At 43.5% G+C, this 17,908-nt stretch overlaps 1 protein-coding gene across 1 annotated transcript; it reads right to left on the bottom strand.

Annotated features, from left to right (window-relative positions):
* Positions 1-1,792: 1,792 nt before the first annotated feature.
* AP3M1 (adaptor related protein complex 3 subunit mu 1) lies at positions 1,793-17,899 on the bottom strand. The gene is made up of 9 exons (XM_082765065.1): positions 17,656-17,899; positions 9,967-10,242; positions 9,106-9,277; positions 7,381-7,518; positions 6,145-6,230; positions 5,629-5,762; positions 5,043-5,250; positions 4,081-4,225; positions 1,793-2,842 (listed from the first exon to the last, which is right to left on the bottom strand). The coding sequence occupies exons 2-9, from the start codon at positions 10,237-10,239 to the stop codon at positions 2,742-2,744; spliced, it is 1,257 nt and encodes a 418-aa protein (XP_082621191.1). The 5' UTR covers positions 10,240-10,242; positions 17,656-17,899; the 3' UTR covers positions 1,793-2,741.
* Between the last annotated feature and the right edge of the window lie 9 nt (positions 17,900-17,908).

Consider the following 17,908-nt stretch of genomic DNA (forward strand, 5'->3'; position numbering starts at 1 on the left):
GTGGTTCTGGCTAGCACTTCATCAAATCTGAATTTTACTTGGCAAACTTGAAAGCAAAGGCAATTGCATGGAATTACTGTTCTGTTTCTGTCGTAGAACCTCTTGCTACAATTCACATAAAGCTTCTGTTTTAAAAAATTCTGTCAGCTTTCACACATTAACACTGTAACCTCACAGGACCAACATTTCTTGGTGATGTGGGACTGAACATAGTCCAACAGTGGCAGAAGGCACCTAGGATTTAGTAATACTAGATAAATTACAGATATCATGCTGTTAACAAAGTTCTCTCCGTAGCTGAAGGAGGATGACAACTTCTGAGACAGTCACCTTTGTCAGCACAGGATATCAAAAGCTGACTAAGAAATCCTCAGTAATGACATCCTTCTGTTCCTTAAGCCGTGCTATTCATACAGGTGTTGGTACAGGTTGTTAGTGGGGAGAGTGTGAACCCTGCTACTGCAAACTGTGCAGCGGACGTTCCTGCGTCTGGGGAAACGGCGGGAGTCAGCACACCCACAGCAAAAGGCATTAGCCTCACACAATGAAAACCAATTCCCTGAGGAAAACTGTGTTTGTGTTCAGGGCGCCTTTTGTTCCAGGTAAGTGTAACTGTTGATGGTGACTTCTAGTGAGGGTCAGTGAAGTGCGGATTGAAGCTCTTCCAGAGACAGCAGCTTTGTGTATCCTCCCCTGGTGGTTGAGTGACACAAGGCTGGTGAAGCTGGTTCTGCAATATGCTGACGAAGTGTTGGTGTTGAAGCTAGCCCTTTTTGATACTGCATTATGTATCTGTCAATAATGGTGTCAGTGCTGAGAGATCTTGCAGCATTTTCAGGCTGCTAATGCAGAGAGCAGTTCTAGCTATGCAGACTTAAGCTTGGGACCTAGCAGTTACATCTGAAAACAAGTTTTTTTAGTAAAATTTCTTTAACCTGAGGATGTGGTTTACTGTAAAGTGGAACAGATCTGTAGGATAAGCTACAAACTGATACAAGTTCCACCCACTGAAAAAGGTAGGTGAGAAAGCTGGTGGCTTTTAACAGCCAAGTGACATGCTTATACAAATGTGAGGTTTTCTTAGAGGTGCTAGTTTGTAAAAGCAGTATCTTGTAGCTACAGTAATCTTCTGTAATTTCAGAAATTCAAAATAGATGGCTGCGGTCAAGTTTGATATTGCCAAAGTTTCTAATAGAGAATGTGTGAGTTCCTCTTCCTACGGGCTTGCTGCCAGTATTTGAGATGAGCTCCCCCTCATTTTTTTTAATTTGCCTCAAAATTTGAAATTTTGGCTATTGTATTACTTTAGTTCCTATTATTCATCTGAAGCCAAGTTAGCACATATTTATCCATTTGTAATCCATATTAATTAAGGAAATAAAGATTCTCTAGTATCCCACTCTTCCTTAATTCTGAAACTTGGGTTTCTCAGCCTGTTATGTACTGCCCAAATGTATGGTTTGAACCCTGGCAGGAAAGTTAGGGCATATACTGGTTTATAGATACAGTAAGCTTATGCTGGTGCGTAAGAAGTTGTTTTGTCTGCTTTGCATCATCATTGCTCTGTCCTTAATGCTTAGATTGTGACATTTCAGTTATCCCACATTCAAAAAAAAACAACACACAAGCTTACTTGCCATGCTCATGAATACTCTTCCTAAACTTTGAATACCTGCATAGTAATTAAGTTCAGTGAAGAGGTAGCAATTACTTATTTAATTGTATATTGGATGTCTCTTATTTAAAGAGCATTTTGGATAGTTTACAGTAGTGAATACTTCACACGAGAAAATGTGTTTGCAGTAGAGTTCCCTTTATTTCATAACATTAAAGCACACAACCATTAAATACACTTGACACTTCTATTGTGCTATCTAAAAAGCTACACTCCAATATACACATGGCACAAATCTGGTGGCATCCACTTCAAACAAGTGGAACATCTAAACCAAAGCAAAGGCTTCACATAAAAAATAGATCGTACTCTCTGCAACTGTATTCTTAAAAAAAATGACAATGATGAGATTGAATGGAAAGAAAGTAGATTACTGAAGCAACAATCACCTCCCATATTAATGCAGAATGTTATTTTTATCAGCTCATCTGCAGATGGCACAAATGAAAGCTGATTAAGGCAAACGCTTCTCAGGAAAGGCGATTTCTTGTAAACAGCAAGGAAAATATTTTTTCTTCATTAGAAGGTCTTTCCCAGGAGTGACATTTGCTATGTCCCAGGCCCTTCTGGGACCCCTGCCCGGCTGCTCTATTTCTGAAGGGATTACATGATGCTTTGTGGAATGCCAACTTGCAGCTGGCTGTAAGAACAGCTGAGATTTCTTTGCAGGCAGCTACAGCAGCAAAATGTGCCTCTACAAGACTTTTCCAAGGGCCTGTCTGGCCTTCATAATGTGCTTGGCCTCTGGGCTTTGGTATCTGGCAGTGTATGTTTACAACATTTTGTGGATCACCTATACCAAATGATTCACCAGCACAACAATTCAGTTAAAAAAAAAAAAAGAAAAAAAAAAGTAAAGGTGTATTAGAAAAAAAGGTACCTTATTTTAAAGCCATAATAAGAAAAACTAAGCTACACTTCCATTTTAAGAGCTGCTGTGCACAAATGCTTTGCTCCCAAACTAATCAGTGTGTCTATTAATTAATCGGCACCTAATTAATAGCAACATAAGTCACTAAGCAGTCATTTTTTAAGGGGAATTTCCTCTTAGAAGTAGAGCATCTTCTCATGTCCTGACCTGGAATTTTCCTGCTTTTGTAATGTATTTGACACCTTTAAAAGGCTTATATTTTTCTCCATACATGTCTAGACGATTTACTTTCAATCCTGAAAAAGACAAAAATGAGAGTATAAAGTCAGAAGCGAAATACTAGAGATCTCCTTTCTCTGTTTAACAGTCCTGTTTTCTTTAAGCAAGTTAAGGTCAGCTAGGAAGCTAGTTTATGTTCCTACCCCTTTCACAAGTTCATGCAGTTTAAAACAGCAGAAGGGACCATTTTTCTCACCTAATCATAGCTTCCCTAGGAGGGAAAGGATTTTTTTGTTTTGTTTTACTCAGTGAGGTCACATCCTCCTTATGAGGGATGAACTACTGAACAGATGAGTGCACCTTCTAATGCGTATGTATGCTGCCCTCGTGTTCCCAATAATGCCAGTGAAGCAGAAGACAAATTTTAGAAGTCTTCTCATATAAGAGATTATAATTTCAGTAATTCCTCTGTTAGTAATTAAGGAACAGCAGTAGCTATTAATTACCTAACAGTTTCAGGTTGGCTGCTGCTTTCCCACAAGTCTACTGCCTTTGGCATCCAGCCACTGGTTTGCTATATTTAAGCTAGTGGATTGCAAGTTTAAGAGTAAGGTGTGGAATTCTGTTCTCATACAAGGACTAACCCCTGTTTACTCAAAGTAGTCTAGGAAACAAAAGAACCTGGTAACTACCTAGAAAGACACTACATGCACTACTGCCCATTCTCATCTACTAGTTTCATACATCCTCCTTCCATCCAAATGTGAAGCTTTGCTCTGTTAGGGTCTTGGTCCTGCAAAGCTTACTTACAGAAGCATTTTACAGCTAGACAACTTGTATTTAAGTGTTTGCAGGCTGAGGCTTTGTTTCATTTAAATATACTTTTGGTCATTAGTCTAGAGATTTCATTACGATTTTCCTTGCAGATTGGTTTGAAGATGAAAAACTAGCCAGCTCCAGAAAGAAAAAGGGCATTTTTTTAAAACAACACTTTTTGAACACTATAAAGGGCTTTAGTGGTACAAGGCTATAGCAAGTCGAGAGCAGCATACTAAATCACCTCTGCACTAAAAGTAGTAGTTGGCTTCTGTTTAACACACAAGTCAACACAGAAAAGCCCATTCCTCTGTACATTTCTCACAGCCTTTCTTGAGCAAAACTGGCAATTCATAATTCCCAACAAGAGCATCTGGCAGCAAGGTTAACTGCTGGGTTAGAACCCAACTAACTTCAGATCTGCATCTTCAATGCAAAGATTAACTGTTTGCTACTGCTAATTCTCCATCAGTATTGATTTCCTGTAACACCCACTTACCTGAAATTGCGAGCTGTTGGATCTTAAACTGGATATTTAAACTTGGATTTTCTTCTGGCTTGGGGGCTCCAGACTGCAGGTTCACTATGCCCTTCAGATTCGGTAGCTTTTGAGGGGTAATTTTGCCAACGTCCCACGTTAACACCTTGTCAGGAAAGAGAAAGCGGTAGCAGTAGCCTTTATGGATACCACCTATAAAGCCAAGTCCAGATGAAGCTTTTTGTTTGCAGGCTGGGTACAGCAATCAGCCTGGTAGCCCTAAGAATTATGTTGGTGTTTTCATTCTTAAAAGATCAGGGTCTGTTCTTTTTAAAATAAAATGTTACTTGGAGAGCTTTTGCACAGAATTCACATCAAATGCGGCCTGAGATATTTCAAGGGCAGCAGAAAGCTCAGAGCAGGCTGTGAGACCCAGTAGAAAGGCTTCGCTCAATACATATCAGTGAAATATTTCCTGTGGACTAAAAAGCTTTGGAAGCTTTGGGAAATTCAGGTCACAAACCTCAACTGAGAAGCAAGAAAGCAGGACTCCCCTGCTCTGTTTCCCTTCCTGTGTGTCTTCAGGCAGTTCTGTGGAAGCGGTTTTCCTGATTTCCTGCCACCTGTTTTTCTGGCTCTTTGTTTTCAGCTCTACTGCATTTTGTCCAGCTAAGTATGTTTTTAATAACATAGCTTGGAGAATACACTACAGCTGAAAGCACCAGCAAAACACCGCTGCATACACTGAAGAAGAATATTTGCAGGAGTGAAGGTGCAGCGGCAGGAATACCAGAAATAACCAGAAATCACACTTGGTGCATCTCTAAGACTGGAAAAGTAAATCTTAAAGAGAATATTTTAATTCATAAACGCGCTGAAGGGAAAGATTCTTGCAATGTGTGGAACAGTGCTCTACTACTTTGCAGTATGTAGGACTTGCTCTAATGTCCCCTGAGGTAAATAAATTCAAAATTAAGCCTTACCTTAGTAACTGGATCAAACGTATAGCTGCCCTGTGTAGCGGTGAGGTTCATGTTAAGTACTGCTTTTGGCATGTGAACTGTCATGACAACACCTTCTACTGTTTTTCCCATATTCTGTTTTGGTCCAATGGTAACATCAAATCTTCCTGAAGAACTGTTCTCCTTAAAGCTGATCATATGCTTCACATATACAGGAATTGCCACCAAGCTGAGAAGAGAAGACAATATTATTAAGACAATTTTGACTTTTTTGCTTTATTCTTTTTATGAAGATATGAATCCTCTGTCTACACAGAAACTTAGCCACAAAGCATCTAGCAGCAACCTTGATTACCAGAAATCAATAGCCCTGCATTATTACCACACATGGTTTATCCCACTGAAAAATGATTGCTTGCTATCAGCAGCTTGCTGAAACGCTGTTTTCTTTAGTGGGGACACAGCACCAGATCAGACAAAATCTGAAAACACGTTTTTTGGCAATAATGCAAATTCCCCTCTTAAAAAGGAAAAATCTGCAGTTACAGTTATCTAATGCTTTCCATCAAAGTATGTAAAGAACCAGCATGTCTAAACCAGAACGTACTTCTGTGAACTGACACGGTATGAGATCAGTCTGAAATTCCCATCAGGAGGAATAAACGAAAGGACTCTTTCAGACTCCCAGCGTTTGAATCGAATACATGGATGGAAGCTGACATCATCCAGCAGCCTTGGATTCTGTAAATAGCGGTAAAGTGGTAAGTAGAATCTCATAAAACATCAGCAGTTTGAACTAACTACTGAACTACTACACAATTCCTGCTTTTTGTACTCTTAAGTATCTTTTCTCGCCATTTTCTGAGATGCATTACTGAGCTCAACGCATTTCTGGTCTGACACAACACAGTAGCTCCCACAAGCATATTTTTGTGTACAGACAAAACCCATCCCAGCTACTGAACAGTGCAGCAACTTTTGCAATACAATTTAAAACTCGATGTATTATTTTTCTTGTTTAACATATCAAGTAGTAGCTGTGCTTTCACATTTGTTTAGCTCTGTTCATTAAGAAAAATGCATCTTAAGCAATTAAAATGGACAAACACACTGCTAAACTTACCATGAAAGAAAGAGAAAGATCCGGCATTCCTGAGAGCTTAATACACGAATCAATAACACCTTGGATTTCTGCAAAGACTGTGGAACCTGTGGAAGAGGAAAAAAAAAAAAAAGGACACCTCACTTAATACATTATCAAGGGCCTACCAAACCTGCAGTGCAGCTAGAGGGCACAGATGACATTTACACAACACTCGGGAACGTGCCAAGCAGAGATAGGAAAGGTCATTCCAGTTACCTGTGGCCTGGGCAGTTTGCTAAAATACAGGAACCAGAGCAAACATCTTGTTCCAAATCAGCTAATTATACCTTTGCAGGCTGTTACAAAGAGCTTGTACTGGGTACGTCTGAAGTGGTTGCAAGCAACGTGCAAGTAAAAATTCCAGAATATGCAAGCTCTCAATCTTCCTTTCATCTACACTGTCTACTGTCTCCAGAAAAAGGGGGAAGGTTGTAGAGGTGCAGCAGGGCAGTTGAAGCAGAAGAAAACAGTCAATATGGAAACACAGTAAGTTTGTGCTATAAAGCACAAGCTGTCATCATCAGCTTGAGCTTTCACAAACACAGCCTGTTTAACAAGAAGAGTACCTATTCACCTTGATGTTAAATAGATCTATAGCCAAAGGAAAACACAAGACTACTAAGCACTGTACCCAGAAAAGGATCATTTTCTTAAGTGCTCCATAAGGATAGAAAGGAATGAGCAGGACTCTGCACTAATTAGTCCTACAAGCAAAGGTTCTTTTAGAAGATACGCAGAAACTCTAGTTTATACACAAGAAAAACAACACTTCCGGCAATCCTGGAACAAGTTTTGTCTTGCTATTGGAGGAAGGCTGATGACTTCTTTTGTCTCATTCACGTGATGGCCCATAAACAAGGAGATAGATTATTGGCAAGAACCATGGGAAGATAGTTTTGCCATCACATTACAAATGAAGTATTTTTTTCCATTTGTATCTCAGGAGACAAACAACGTGCAATCAGAAAATATTGAAGTACAGAATATTTATTTTAGCTGTACAGTATGTTTTTTGAGCATATTGCTCTTCTGAGGTAAACTAAAGGAATACATTTCGGCATGTCATTTTGAATTGGTCATATATTTCTATTTAAGACATAGATTCATGCATAGGAAACAAGTGCAAAAAAAAAAGTAGACTGTTGTCTCTCTAAACACTAATGGTTAGATGCAGACACAGTCAACAACCAAAAATGAGTTTGCAAGGCATCTTACCTGATTTGTCTATAATCGCATCAATTTCCTCAATAACATCAAAGTAGGCTTCGTTGTTTGTGTATTTTACCCCTGCTCTGCGCCAAGGAATGTTGGACAGCTGTCCAGTGGGAAGTGTGTCACCCACATTACTACTGCCTTAAAAATGGAAAAGAACTCAAAATCAGTAATAATTACAAGTGTAATGTTGCAATGACCACAATTAAGAATCAAAGTAAGATCTGGCCCCCCAGGTTTTGCAAACTAAAACCCAAACCACTAAAATTCCATTTGTTAGGTGCCATGAACAAACTTTATGGATGCATCCAGACTTAGAGCTTTTAATTTAATACTGTGCTCAGCAAAATACAAAGCTCAGGTCAGCGGCAGGGTTGAGTAGGAGTAGATGGGGGGCTAGATCCTCCAGAGGATTTCATCACTACAGCTGAACACATCATAGCTCCCTGCAAAGGCTCCGAGTACCCTTTTCCCATCTTCTTGGTGTTCTATCTGGCTGCCTTCATGGCCAATTTGCTGATAAGAGCTGTTATGGAGAAAGACCTGGAAGAAGCCTTAGGGAGAGTTTCCACCCCCTTCACTTTGGAACTACTGTTAAATCCAAGGCTCTCACTCTTGGTGCCCACCTGAGCTACCCTGCAGGGATGTGACAGCCACATCTGTGCCTAGCTGATCCAGCCCCTGGCCCACAGACTGAACTTTCTAGCTTGACTTGCCTGATCATAATGGATTTACCCAGTGATCGCTGATCTGTAGCTGGCCCTGTTATCATCTCCAGCTCTGATCTGGCCCTGACTCATTGGCTCAACTTCTTGGCTCCTTGTCAGGGAGGCCACTGCCCCTGCCTGCCTTGCCGTCACCCTTGGCTTGCAGCTCTTACCACCACCCAGTGTGAGAAGAGGGCTTCGTGAGCTACATGGTTGTGAAATAACTGCTAATATCATTTTTCAGGGAAAAAAAAAACACAAACACACAAAAAATGCCACACAATTTAACACCAATGAGACCGTAACAAAAAATTAAACCTCGTGTGCTACCCCTACCCCAAAGACCAACTCCTCTGAGCGCTGCCCCTGCGTGGCCCTGCAGCCCACCCACTGCCTGTCTGCAGCACAATGTACGGGCAAACATCTCACGTATCCTCGGCCCCATGTGACACCTCATGGCTTACCGCCCTTGCTCCTGCCTGCCAGACCAGCAGATTCCACCAGCTCAGCTGACAGACACGTGGCTCTGTCAGTGCAAGACGTGTGCGTTTACAGCAGCTCGAAACTGCACTGAGCGTGATGGATGCTGAGGGTGGCGGGGGGCCGAGGACAGGCTGTCTGTTCCCAGCCAGCAAAGATTTATTAGATAGCTGTTATATACCTTTATACAATCATTTCTTATAGTACATATAACCTTCTCCAGTGCCCCTCAGTTATTCAAGGCTTGGGCTAGCTCTGTACCACTCCCTGAGCACCTGTCTCCAGTATGTGCTGTCTGAGCTGGGAACTGCTATTCCTGAGGGACTTCAGCAGCTGAGGCTGGACCAGCAGTTCATGGGGACATCGAAGGGTCCATGCATAAACTGCAAATAAGGAAGAAGTTGCTTTTTCTCAACCAGCCGGTCGACAGTGACCTCTCACCTTACACACTCACGCCAATATGATATTACCTTTTAGCTATGAAGCGTGATGGGGCTTTGCTTTTAAGCTGACCATCACCTCTGAAAGTTTATTTTCATACCTGTGATGGAGTTGACGACGGAGCGCAGAATTGTGGGAGGCTTAATCAGTTCCTTCAGTATGTTGGATTCTGTTGCCAGTGGAAAGCCATTGTCTAACATTTCTTCCAGAAGCTCATACACAATAACTACATTGTCCTTAATTGCAGTCTCAGAACATTCGCCAAAGTAATCCTAAACAAATCAGAGATTATAAAGAGGATTTTTATTCCCGTTAAAATGTTCTGCCTTTTTTTTTTTCCAGCTTACCCCCCAATATCTCAAAGAACTTTAGTGCCTAAGCTGAAAAGCTACTTCTATACTGTGACTGCATCATATGTTCAGGTCACATTTATCATCTAATTAGAATTAAAGGCAGTGTGAACAGTGAAATTAATGTAATCTGGTTTACTATGTACGTATGTCCCAAGGGTTCTCCCATTTCTGAACATTAACACGTCTTAAGTTAGAAGACTGCTGTAAAATATGGAAACTACCTTTTGGCAATGACCAGTTTTCAGAGAGGTTCCTTTATTTACCGTGTCTGTCAAAGAAGTTGAAAACTCACTCTCATTTCACATCTCTTCCTTCCTGACTGCATGTTCCTCCTAGTTTATCTATATAACACGAACAGTATGAAAGCTCACAGACAAAAGGCAGCTTTTACAAACTGGCATTTGGGTTTTAGTGCTTGTGTGCTGGTCTCTAGAAGTCAAATGAATACACAAAACAATTCTCTTTTCCTCTATAAACCGGCAATTGACTTAACAACTGCAAAGGGGAAAGTCACAGGCAAGACAGTTTATTACCTTTCTTTAAAAGACATCTATACAAAAATTCCTTTGGAATTATTTCAATTTTAATATTACATAACGGTGACAGACCTGGAAAGTATCTGCTACTCGGTGCAGAAATTCGATTACAAAGAGCGGCGGCACTTCTGTCTGTATGACAGACACAAAGAAGATTTTATCCCGATAGATGCTGATGAGGTAGTGATGTGGCGTTGAGATGACAGGAGGCACATTCTCAACATCGATTGCTTTCTCCTGAGCTTCAAAGAAATAATCACACACAGACTGGCTCACAACACTCTTCCAGTGCTTCTCCAGGAATATATCACCAGAACAGTTTATAAGAAACAGGCTGTGGATCATTTTCTGTTGGAAACAAATTCAAAGAAGTTAAAATAAACAAAAGAAATTGAGGATTAACATTACTTCTTCTCCCACGTTCCCTTTCTTATTATGGCTATTGTTTACTAATATGCAGTGTGAATTTAGGATAGTGCTCTCTTTAAAAAAAAATCCATTTTCTTTATTTAAGGAATGCTCTGCCACAAAATAATCCACAATGGATTAAGCTGTTACCATGTATCACAATGTAAGCAAGAAGCCAGCACCCTTGACTTCTACTTGCATCCATACCAGGCATTTGTAATTTATTTCTTAAAGCACAGCTGACTGTCCTGAGTCGGCACTCACTCAAACATGCATGGCAACATGCAAGGATAACTTCATGATTTAAGTTTCCTTTTTTTTTCCTCGTGGCAGAGGAGTTTGCATAACATCTGCATGCGTAACTGAGCACTGTGGTATCTCGAAGAGAAATCTCATTAGCTTGTCAGCTTTAGCTAGTGAACAAGAAAAGTGTTTTTTATTTGCTAGCTAATTAGTCTTTTGCTTATGATCTACACTAAGCTGCAATTGGATAAAGGACTGAAATTCATTAAAAGTACACAAAAACATAAATTTACCTGTTTTACCTAACAAAATTGTTTCAAATGAAAAAAATAGCCTCTAAAATACAATGAAAAACTAACTCACTCATGAAACAAGGGGGACATTAGCTGCAGTTATGGAATGTGACTGTTTTTTTTTCTTGTATCTTTCAAGATTTACAAATAATATACCCCAGCCACTGATCCTTCATTTTATTCTTGGGAAAAGCAGCTTATCTGCCTTTTTAAAAAACTAATTCCCAGTCTACTTCTCAACTTGCAATGCGACAGTAAGTGAACAAAGTTATTGATTCAAACCAAAGTGAATCAACTATTTTCTCCACATCTGTACCAGAGACAAATGCTGTGAGGGTTCAGCTTATGGAAGCTATAAAGCTATATTTAAAGCTATGGAAGCTATAAAGCTATAAAGCCTTGGCTGACCTGCAGCATAACCACACTGAAAAAATTAAGTTTAAATTCAGGCTTAGAAAACAAAGCCATCAAAATTTAACCCAAGCACAGGCTCCTCAAGCTGAAGTGGTACTTGCATCCTGCATAAACTCGTTCTGCAGTTGAAGAAGCTGCCTCTGTTCAGCCCTGTTGCCTTCCAAGTATCAATATTACCAGTCCTGCAGCTCTGCAATTACCTATATTAGGAAACTGGTCTGGTCATAAATTGACACGGAAAAAGGCAATTCTGATCAAATCAGCTTCCTGAGGCAAGTTGCTGCATTGCCAGAGCGCACTACATCTGGTGCAGAGGAGGGGGCAGATGACAGCAAGGCACCAGTGGGCCCGCTGGGACCGCACCGCATCCCAGGCAACTCCTGTCAAAAGCACGCTGTCCTTAGTGGTAAGCACAAAGGGACCCACGGCCAATCTGTGGACTGGAAAATCCAATTAAGCCAATGCAGCACATAAGGGGAAGTTACTTTGGAATTGGTGATTGCGGATTTTTTTAAAAGTGAGAAAGAAAACAAAGCTACAAAGTGACACCATTGCATATTTCTGCTATACGTTTTCTGAACCAATTTAATCTCTAATTTAGTTTGCTAAAATCCAAACAGGCAATTTTTATACTATGAGCACAGCGTTCTCACAAAGGAGCCCTGACACAATGCTGTAATCCAGTTTAACTAAACATGTTCTGAACTTAGCCAGCGCTGGACATTAAAACCTCCAAAATCTCCCGGATAGCCGCACAGCGGCGCTGAGCATAATCAACCGCTGAATGTCAGTATTGTTCCGCGCCAAGGCAGCCAAACATATGAAGGTGATCAGCTGTAAAGCTCAGAATAGTTCTCTGTACATTTTAATATGGATACAATAGTGTATCTGTTACCGGCCGTAAAACCCCATTCCCAGTGCGTGCGCCCCAAGCTGGGTGGGGGCGTTCATCCCAGGGCTGACCCGCAGCGTGGCTGACACTGCCCCCACGAAGGATCCTGCAGTGCCTTCAAGCCCTCGCAGCTGTCCTGCTGTAAATGTTCACACCGGTTCTAGGTCAGGAGCCACTGCTTCGTTACGCTGCATTTTTAACGAGCACAGCGTGCAGCACGCCAACAGCATCGCGACCTAGGTGCGGCCACGCTGCCGCGCTCTGCCTGCAGCCGGCTCCCAGCTGGAGCAGTGTCTGCTGGCACGGCCTCTTCCCTGCCATGAATCCCACGCACGGTATCAGGCCGTGACCTATGTGCCATGGAGGGAGGGCCTGCACGGCCAGAGGGGCGATGGCGTTGGACCCCTGCCCCTATTTACTCATCGGCCCCAGATGCCCAGACGCCAGCTGCGTTCGTGACTTTGTATGGCCTTGGGGCGAGGTGGAAAAGCAAACTGACCCAGGGGCCGTGCCCGGCAGATTATGGCCTTACGGTGACTGTGGAAACCAGGAGTAAATTCCCACCTCGCTGCCTTCCCCGTCCCCTGGTACGTGTCAGAGGATGTCCCATGATACATACTGATTTTGCTTTTAGAGCAAGCGTTCCCTTTACAACCCCTCATGCGCCTTCCTCCTTCACAGCCTTTAGCAGTATGCTAATGAGAAACTTAATTAGAAGTGCTCTGGAAAATTGTAGCTCTGGCCTTGCAGCTTGTATAGACGTTCAGCACCCCACTACCCACAGGCACAGCCTGCTCCATCGGTCAGCGGGTCAGCTCTCTGCCCGTGCTGACCACAGTAAGGCAGCTCGTAGAGCAACGCAACGCAAACCCATTTCACCTACCCCACACTGTCAAACTGGCACCAGCCAGATACAGATGGATGTGATGTTGTCTACCTTGCAATTGGTACTACTACAAACATATCTTTTATACGGTAAGATTTAACAAAATTTACTTTCGGTGCTTCCAATACCGAGGATTTCCCTGCTACTCTATTTTTTGGCTGCCAGGCTTCATATAAGACGTGGAGACATCCCTGAGTTTTTCTCATTATCTAACCTTGTCCTTCTACCCCGTCAGAACTTGAGATTTGCAAAGACAAAAGGATTAGAAAAGCTAAACATTAGAAATCACTCCGGTAACAGTGAGATTCCTCACACCATTAGGTCAAGTAAATACCAGTGGGCAAAGAGCAAAGCTTAGGAGCTGGGACGCTTTGAGGGTAAAGGTCTTGAATCAAAGTCCATCGGTTTAAAACACAGCAGCAAAGGCACACCGCCAGAATTCAAGAACCAGGGAGTGCCTCTGCAGCAGCGGACACACACACCACTTTGAGAGGGCAGCACGCAAACACCCTGTGTAAAATAAAGGATGTCCTTCAAAAGGATGTGCCTCCCATCTCGCTGCTTCGAGGCCTACCTAGGAAGCAGACTGAAGGACTTTGTGGTTTATTATTTGCATCTTTAGTCCAGAGGAAGCCATTCAAGGTAATGTTTAATAGGCAGATATCCTTCAATACTCCTGCTGGCTGCAGATCTTCCCGTCACTGCAGCAACGAGGAGCCCAGCACAGGCTGCGTGGTTGCTTCTTGCAGACCTCGCTCCCACCCTCATTAAGGTGCTGACCTAAGAAATTCCTCACGGCTCTACGGGGTCATTTTCACTCTTCAAAACGTGAAGCCCTCAAAGAAAACGCAAATATTTTAACTTAGATGTCTTCAAATATGCTATTTCCAACTCTGTGCCTTTTCTTTTGACTAAATCTGGATTTTGCAATTTCACTTTTTTTCCCCCCCATCTCTTGGCAGAAACATCTGGACCAAAATCACAGCAGGCTTACGAGACAAAAGCGGAGCTCATTGGAAAGCTGGAAGGGCTGTGATCATGGGAAAAACACTGCCTGTATGGGCTTGTCCTTAGCTACAACCAAGTACTCTAAAATGTAACTAATGGCAGAAATTCTGTTGCCAGCTGCTTTTCCCTGACACTGAGCTGAATTACAGCCAGAACTCCAAAAAACAGGACCCAAGGAATTTGTCACTGACCTTTGCAATGCCCTTCAGAGTGTTACTGAACAGGGCTTGATGTGGAACCATCACTGGAAAATATTCCGGAGCTCCCACGTCCCCTGCATCTGGCGGAGCTGCCCCAAAGGGCACAAGGATTAGTGGGAGCAGACTGCCTGAGCCTCTGCTATGTATCTGTGGAAATGAACTTCCAGCCCTTAAGAGAATGGAAAGTAATCAAATGCTCAGAGTAATCTGGAGAAACAAATAAGCTCAAATAGATGATTCTATTTCTACTTCAGTTAGTATTTTTGTCACAAGCAGCTGGTCGGTAGTTTAAGCTAGCTTTTTGCAATAAATTCAAGATATGTCACAAACGTGCCACAGATGTGGCAAAACCAAACCACTTTTGCTTCCCTCCCCCCAAGCCCCATTCACTGACTCTTAAAATAGAAAACTACCGAGGAGAAGTCCTATCAAACACTTCAATGACATTTACAAGGCAGCCAACGTGACAGCTCTGAACTTACAATTAGCTGCATACAACAGCAGTAGTTGTGAGCCTCAGATCTTACTAAAATGAGAACAGTCTGTAATTTCAAGGGTTTTTGTTTCTATTTTTTGGAGGGCTCCTATTGCTGTTAGCATATCTTACTGCTGCTCCTGAAGTTGTCATTAATCTCTTCATTTATAAGGTGCCCACAGCTTAAGGCACCCACACATTAGGGTGAAAATGTATTTGCACCCCTTCTAAAGAAGTGCCCAGTGTTTTTCTTTGTTACTCGAGCAAAACTCCCAGAACCAATTCAGCGGCCACCTAACAGCATCAAGTGCTGGTGCCCGTGCAACAACCACTCAGATGTACATCTCATAAGCAAACTCATCCCTATTAAAGCCAAAACACTTTGCTTCCCAGATACTCAATGTACATTTATTTACCTTCCCTCTTGCTTAAAATCTTGTTACTGACTTTCTGGAACTGATTGTGAAAGGAAGCAGTCCTCGGAGAATATTCTGATGTTGTCTTAAATCAGTATTTAGTGTCCAGAACAGCCTCTCCGACTTCCTCCATATTTATACCAAAAAAAAATCACATCCTGCATAACAATTTGTGCAGCATTTCATCTGACTGATCAACTTTCCAATAATATATTTGCATGGTGCCTCTGTACAATGCAGCATAAATCTTCTAAATGCTGGCAAGCTTGTTCCATCTCTTGCCAACACAACAATATTAGATTCAGAATAATCAAGCAGTATTAGATACTGAATAATTGTGGTTCCATTTGAGATCTGCAGGAACAGAAGGTTTCACTGTAAAAGCTAAAAACCCAATAAAGTCTCCCAGAAAAAAAATAATATTAAAAATTAATTGCTGAAGCGACATTTTTACATGAAGATGGAGCATTTCTAAAACAATTTATGCCCAAATCGGGGAATCTAGGACTGCTAATGGACCATTTAAGAAATCCACTCTCTGAAAGCATCACTGAATAAAGACAGAGAGAGGACCAAATTGAAACAGTACGGCCAATATCTCATCACCAGGAGTTTCAGAAACAGACCGATAGGACTGTCAGGCTCCCAGAACCACCAGAAACTTTGAATGTCCAAGGCAGCAGAATTCGACCACAGGACACAAAGCCTCATCTCAGTAGTTACTTGGGAAAATGCGTTGAGTTGGTCTTCCAGTTCACTGCTCCTGTACCTCTGACAGGCTGCAGCGAGGGTGCCACCAGCTTTATGCCACTCTTTTCATGGGCTCTATTTTAAGAGGCACTCAAGGTTCATGAAAGGACAGTGCAGGGCCACAGAGCCACGCACTACTGAAATCCTAGACCTGAGCCAAGAAGCACCACTGCAGCTCTGCTGGAAACGATAGCTCTCCCTAACAGACGTGCACTCTGACACAACTAGTCCAAAGTCCAAATGGTAAAGGAAGGCACATACCCATTTTTATTTACCTTCTCTTCCACAAGTAGAGAACAGAGCTGTACTCTTTAATTCTACCATCATATCTGATCAAAATCAGGCTCCAGAATTTTGAGTGTTACAGAACCTTCCAAAAAGTTCCTGCTAAAGAGCAGCCCCTTATGCACGTACGCTGAACAAGCATAAAAACAATATTGCGTGTTGTTTGTGTATTAACTAGGTTTAATATACAGTAAAGCGGTACAGGAAGTAGGTTGGCTGAAAATAAAGCAGGAGGAAGAAAATACATTGTGAAAAGGTTTAATTTGGTTTCTTCCCATTATTACAGCTGTGATGTACAGCTGCCATTTGTCACCTGCTGTTCAGGCCTCTCTACCTCATGAACTCCAATTTCTCTTTCAAAAATTCTCACGACAGAATTTCTCTAATATTGCTTAATGCAGAATTGCTCATAAGGAGAGCACTGCTTGAAGGTGTGGCTGGGACTTAACTGGTACATAGCTACTTGTCACAACTGGAAACTTCACTTCTGGACAAGGAAAGCAAAGCTGAGTACTAGAGGACGTGGAGGGGTCTTACTGATTAATTTGCCATCAGTGAGGAATGTTCAGGTATGTGCATGCAGACAGGAAAGAATCTTCTTGACTCATTTTCTCCCAAATCTGGGTGTGCTTGTGGTTTTTGAGTTACCCAACACCCATGATACCACAGACTAAATCCCAGATATTTACAGTGATGTACCAGCAAGGCTTTTAACTGCTGGGAACTGCTGGCTGAATCAGCCTCACGGTTGGCACAGTCCTTTTGTATAAGAGTGCTTCTATCATTTTACCTCTTCCATGAGCAATTCAATTAGCTTGTGCTTTTCCTGGAAAACAGCTTTTCCATTCCCATACCGCAGTCTGCCTTCTATGAACACAAATTTTAATTATTCAGGCATGACTATCTTTTTTTTGCCTGGTCGTTTATACCACAGTGACATTTAACGAAGTTGTTCCTTCAGCCACACCAACACCTCGGTGTGCTGAGGGAGCGGTGAATGCACTGTACCTCAGGGCAGGTCACCCCTGGCACAGGGGGCGAGGAGCTGCAGCCTGCCCCAGCTGCGCACTGGGCAGGGCAGGAAGGGTGCACTGCACAGCGATGGGTGATAGCGGATTAACGCCCAGGGCACATTACAGAGGCTAACGCTCAGGAGGACCCTTGCTGATTAATGAGGCAAGCGCTGTGCGCTCAGGCTGAAAGGTCCAGGCTGGCAGCAGTGACCCTGGAGCACTGAGGGGCGCTGGGTGCCAGGGCTCGGGCAGCCCATCCCCATTCCCATCCCCATCCCCATCCCTATCCCCATCCCCATCCCCATCCCCTGGCAGCGGGTCCGGGCTATGGCCGGGGGTCCGTGCATCCCCTCCCGCAGGCCCCGAGCCTTTCCCCGGCGACCCGGCGCAGCCCCTCCCGGTGCCCGCTGCCCCCTCGAGCCCCCCGGGGCTGCCCCCGGCCGCCTGAGCGCGGTGCCGCCGCCCGCCCCCCACCTACCTCCGCGTCCTGCCCGGCGCGGCCCGCTCGCGGGGCAGCGGCCAAGATGGCGGCGAGGCCCGGCGGCGCGGGGCCGCCCCCCGGCGGAGGCGCGGGCGGCCGGGGCGCTGCCTGCTCCGCGCGGCGCCCGGCGGCGGCCCCGGGGAGCCCCGGCCCGGCCTCGGCCCGCTCGGCTCCCCCCCGACCCCGCGGCCGCCGCCGGCCCCGCGGCGCCCCTCGGCCTCGGGCGGGGGACGGGGCCGCCCGCGGGGGG

Source organism: Aythya marila (assembly GCF_965140915.1).
Source record: "Aythya marila genome assembly, chromosome: 7".
NCBI lineage: Eukaryota > Metazoa > Chordata > Aves > Anseriformes > Anatidae > Aythya > Aythya marila.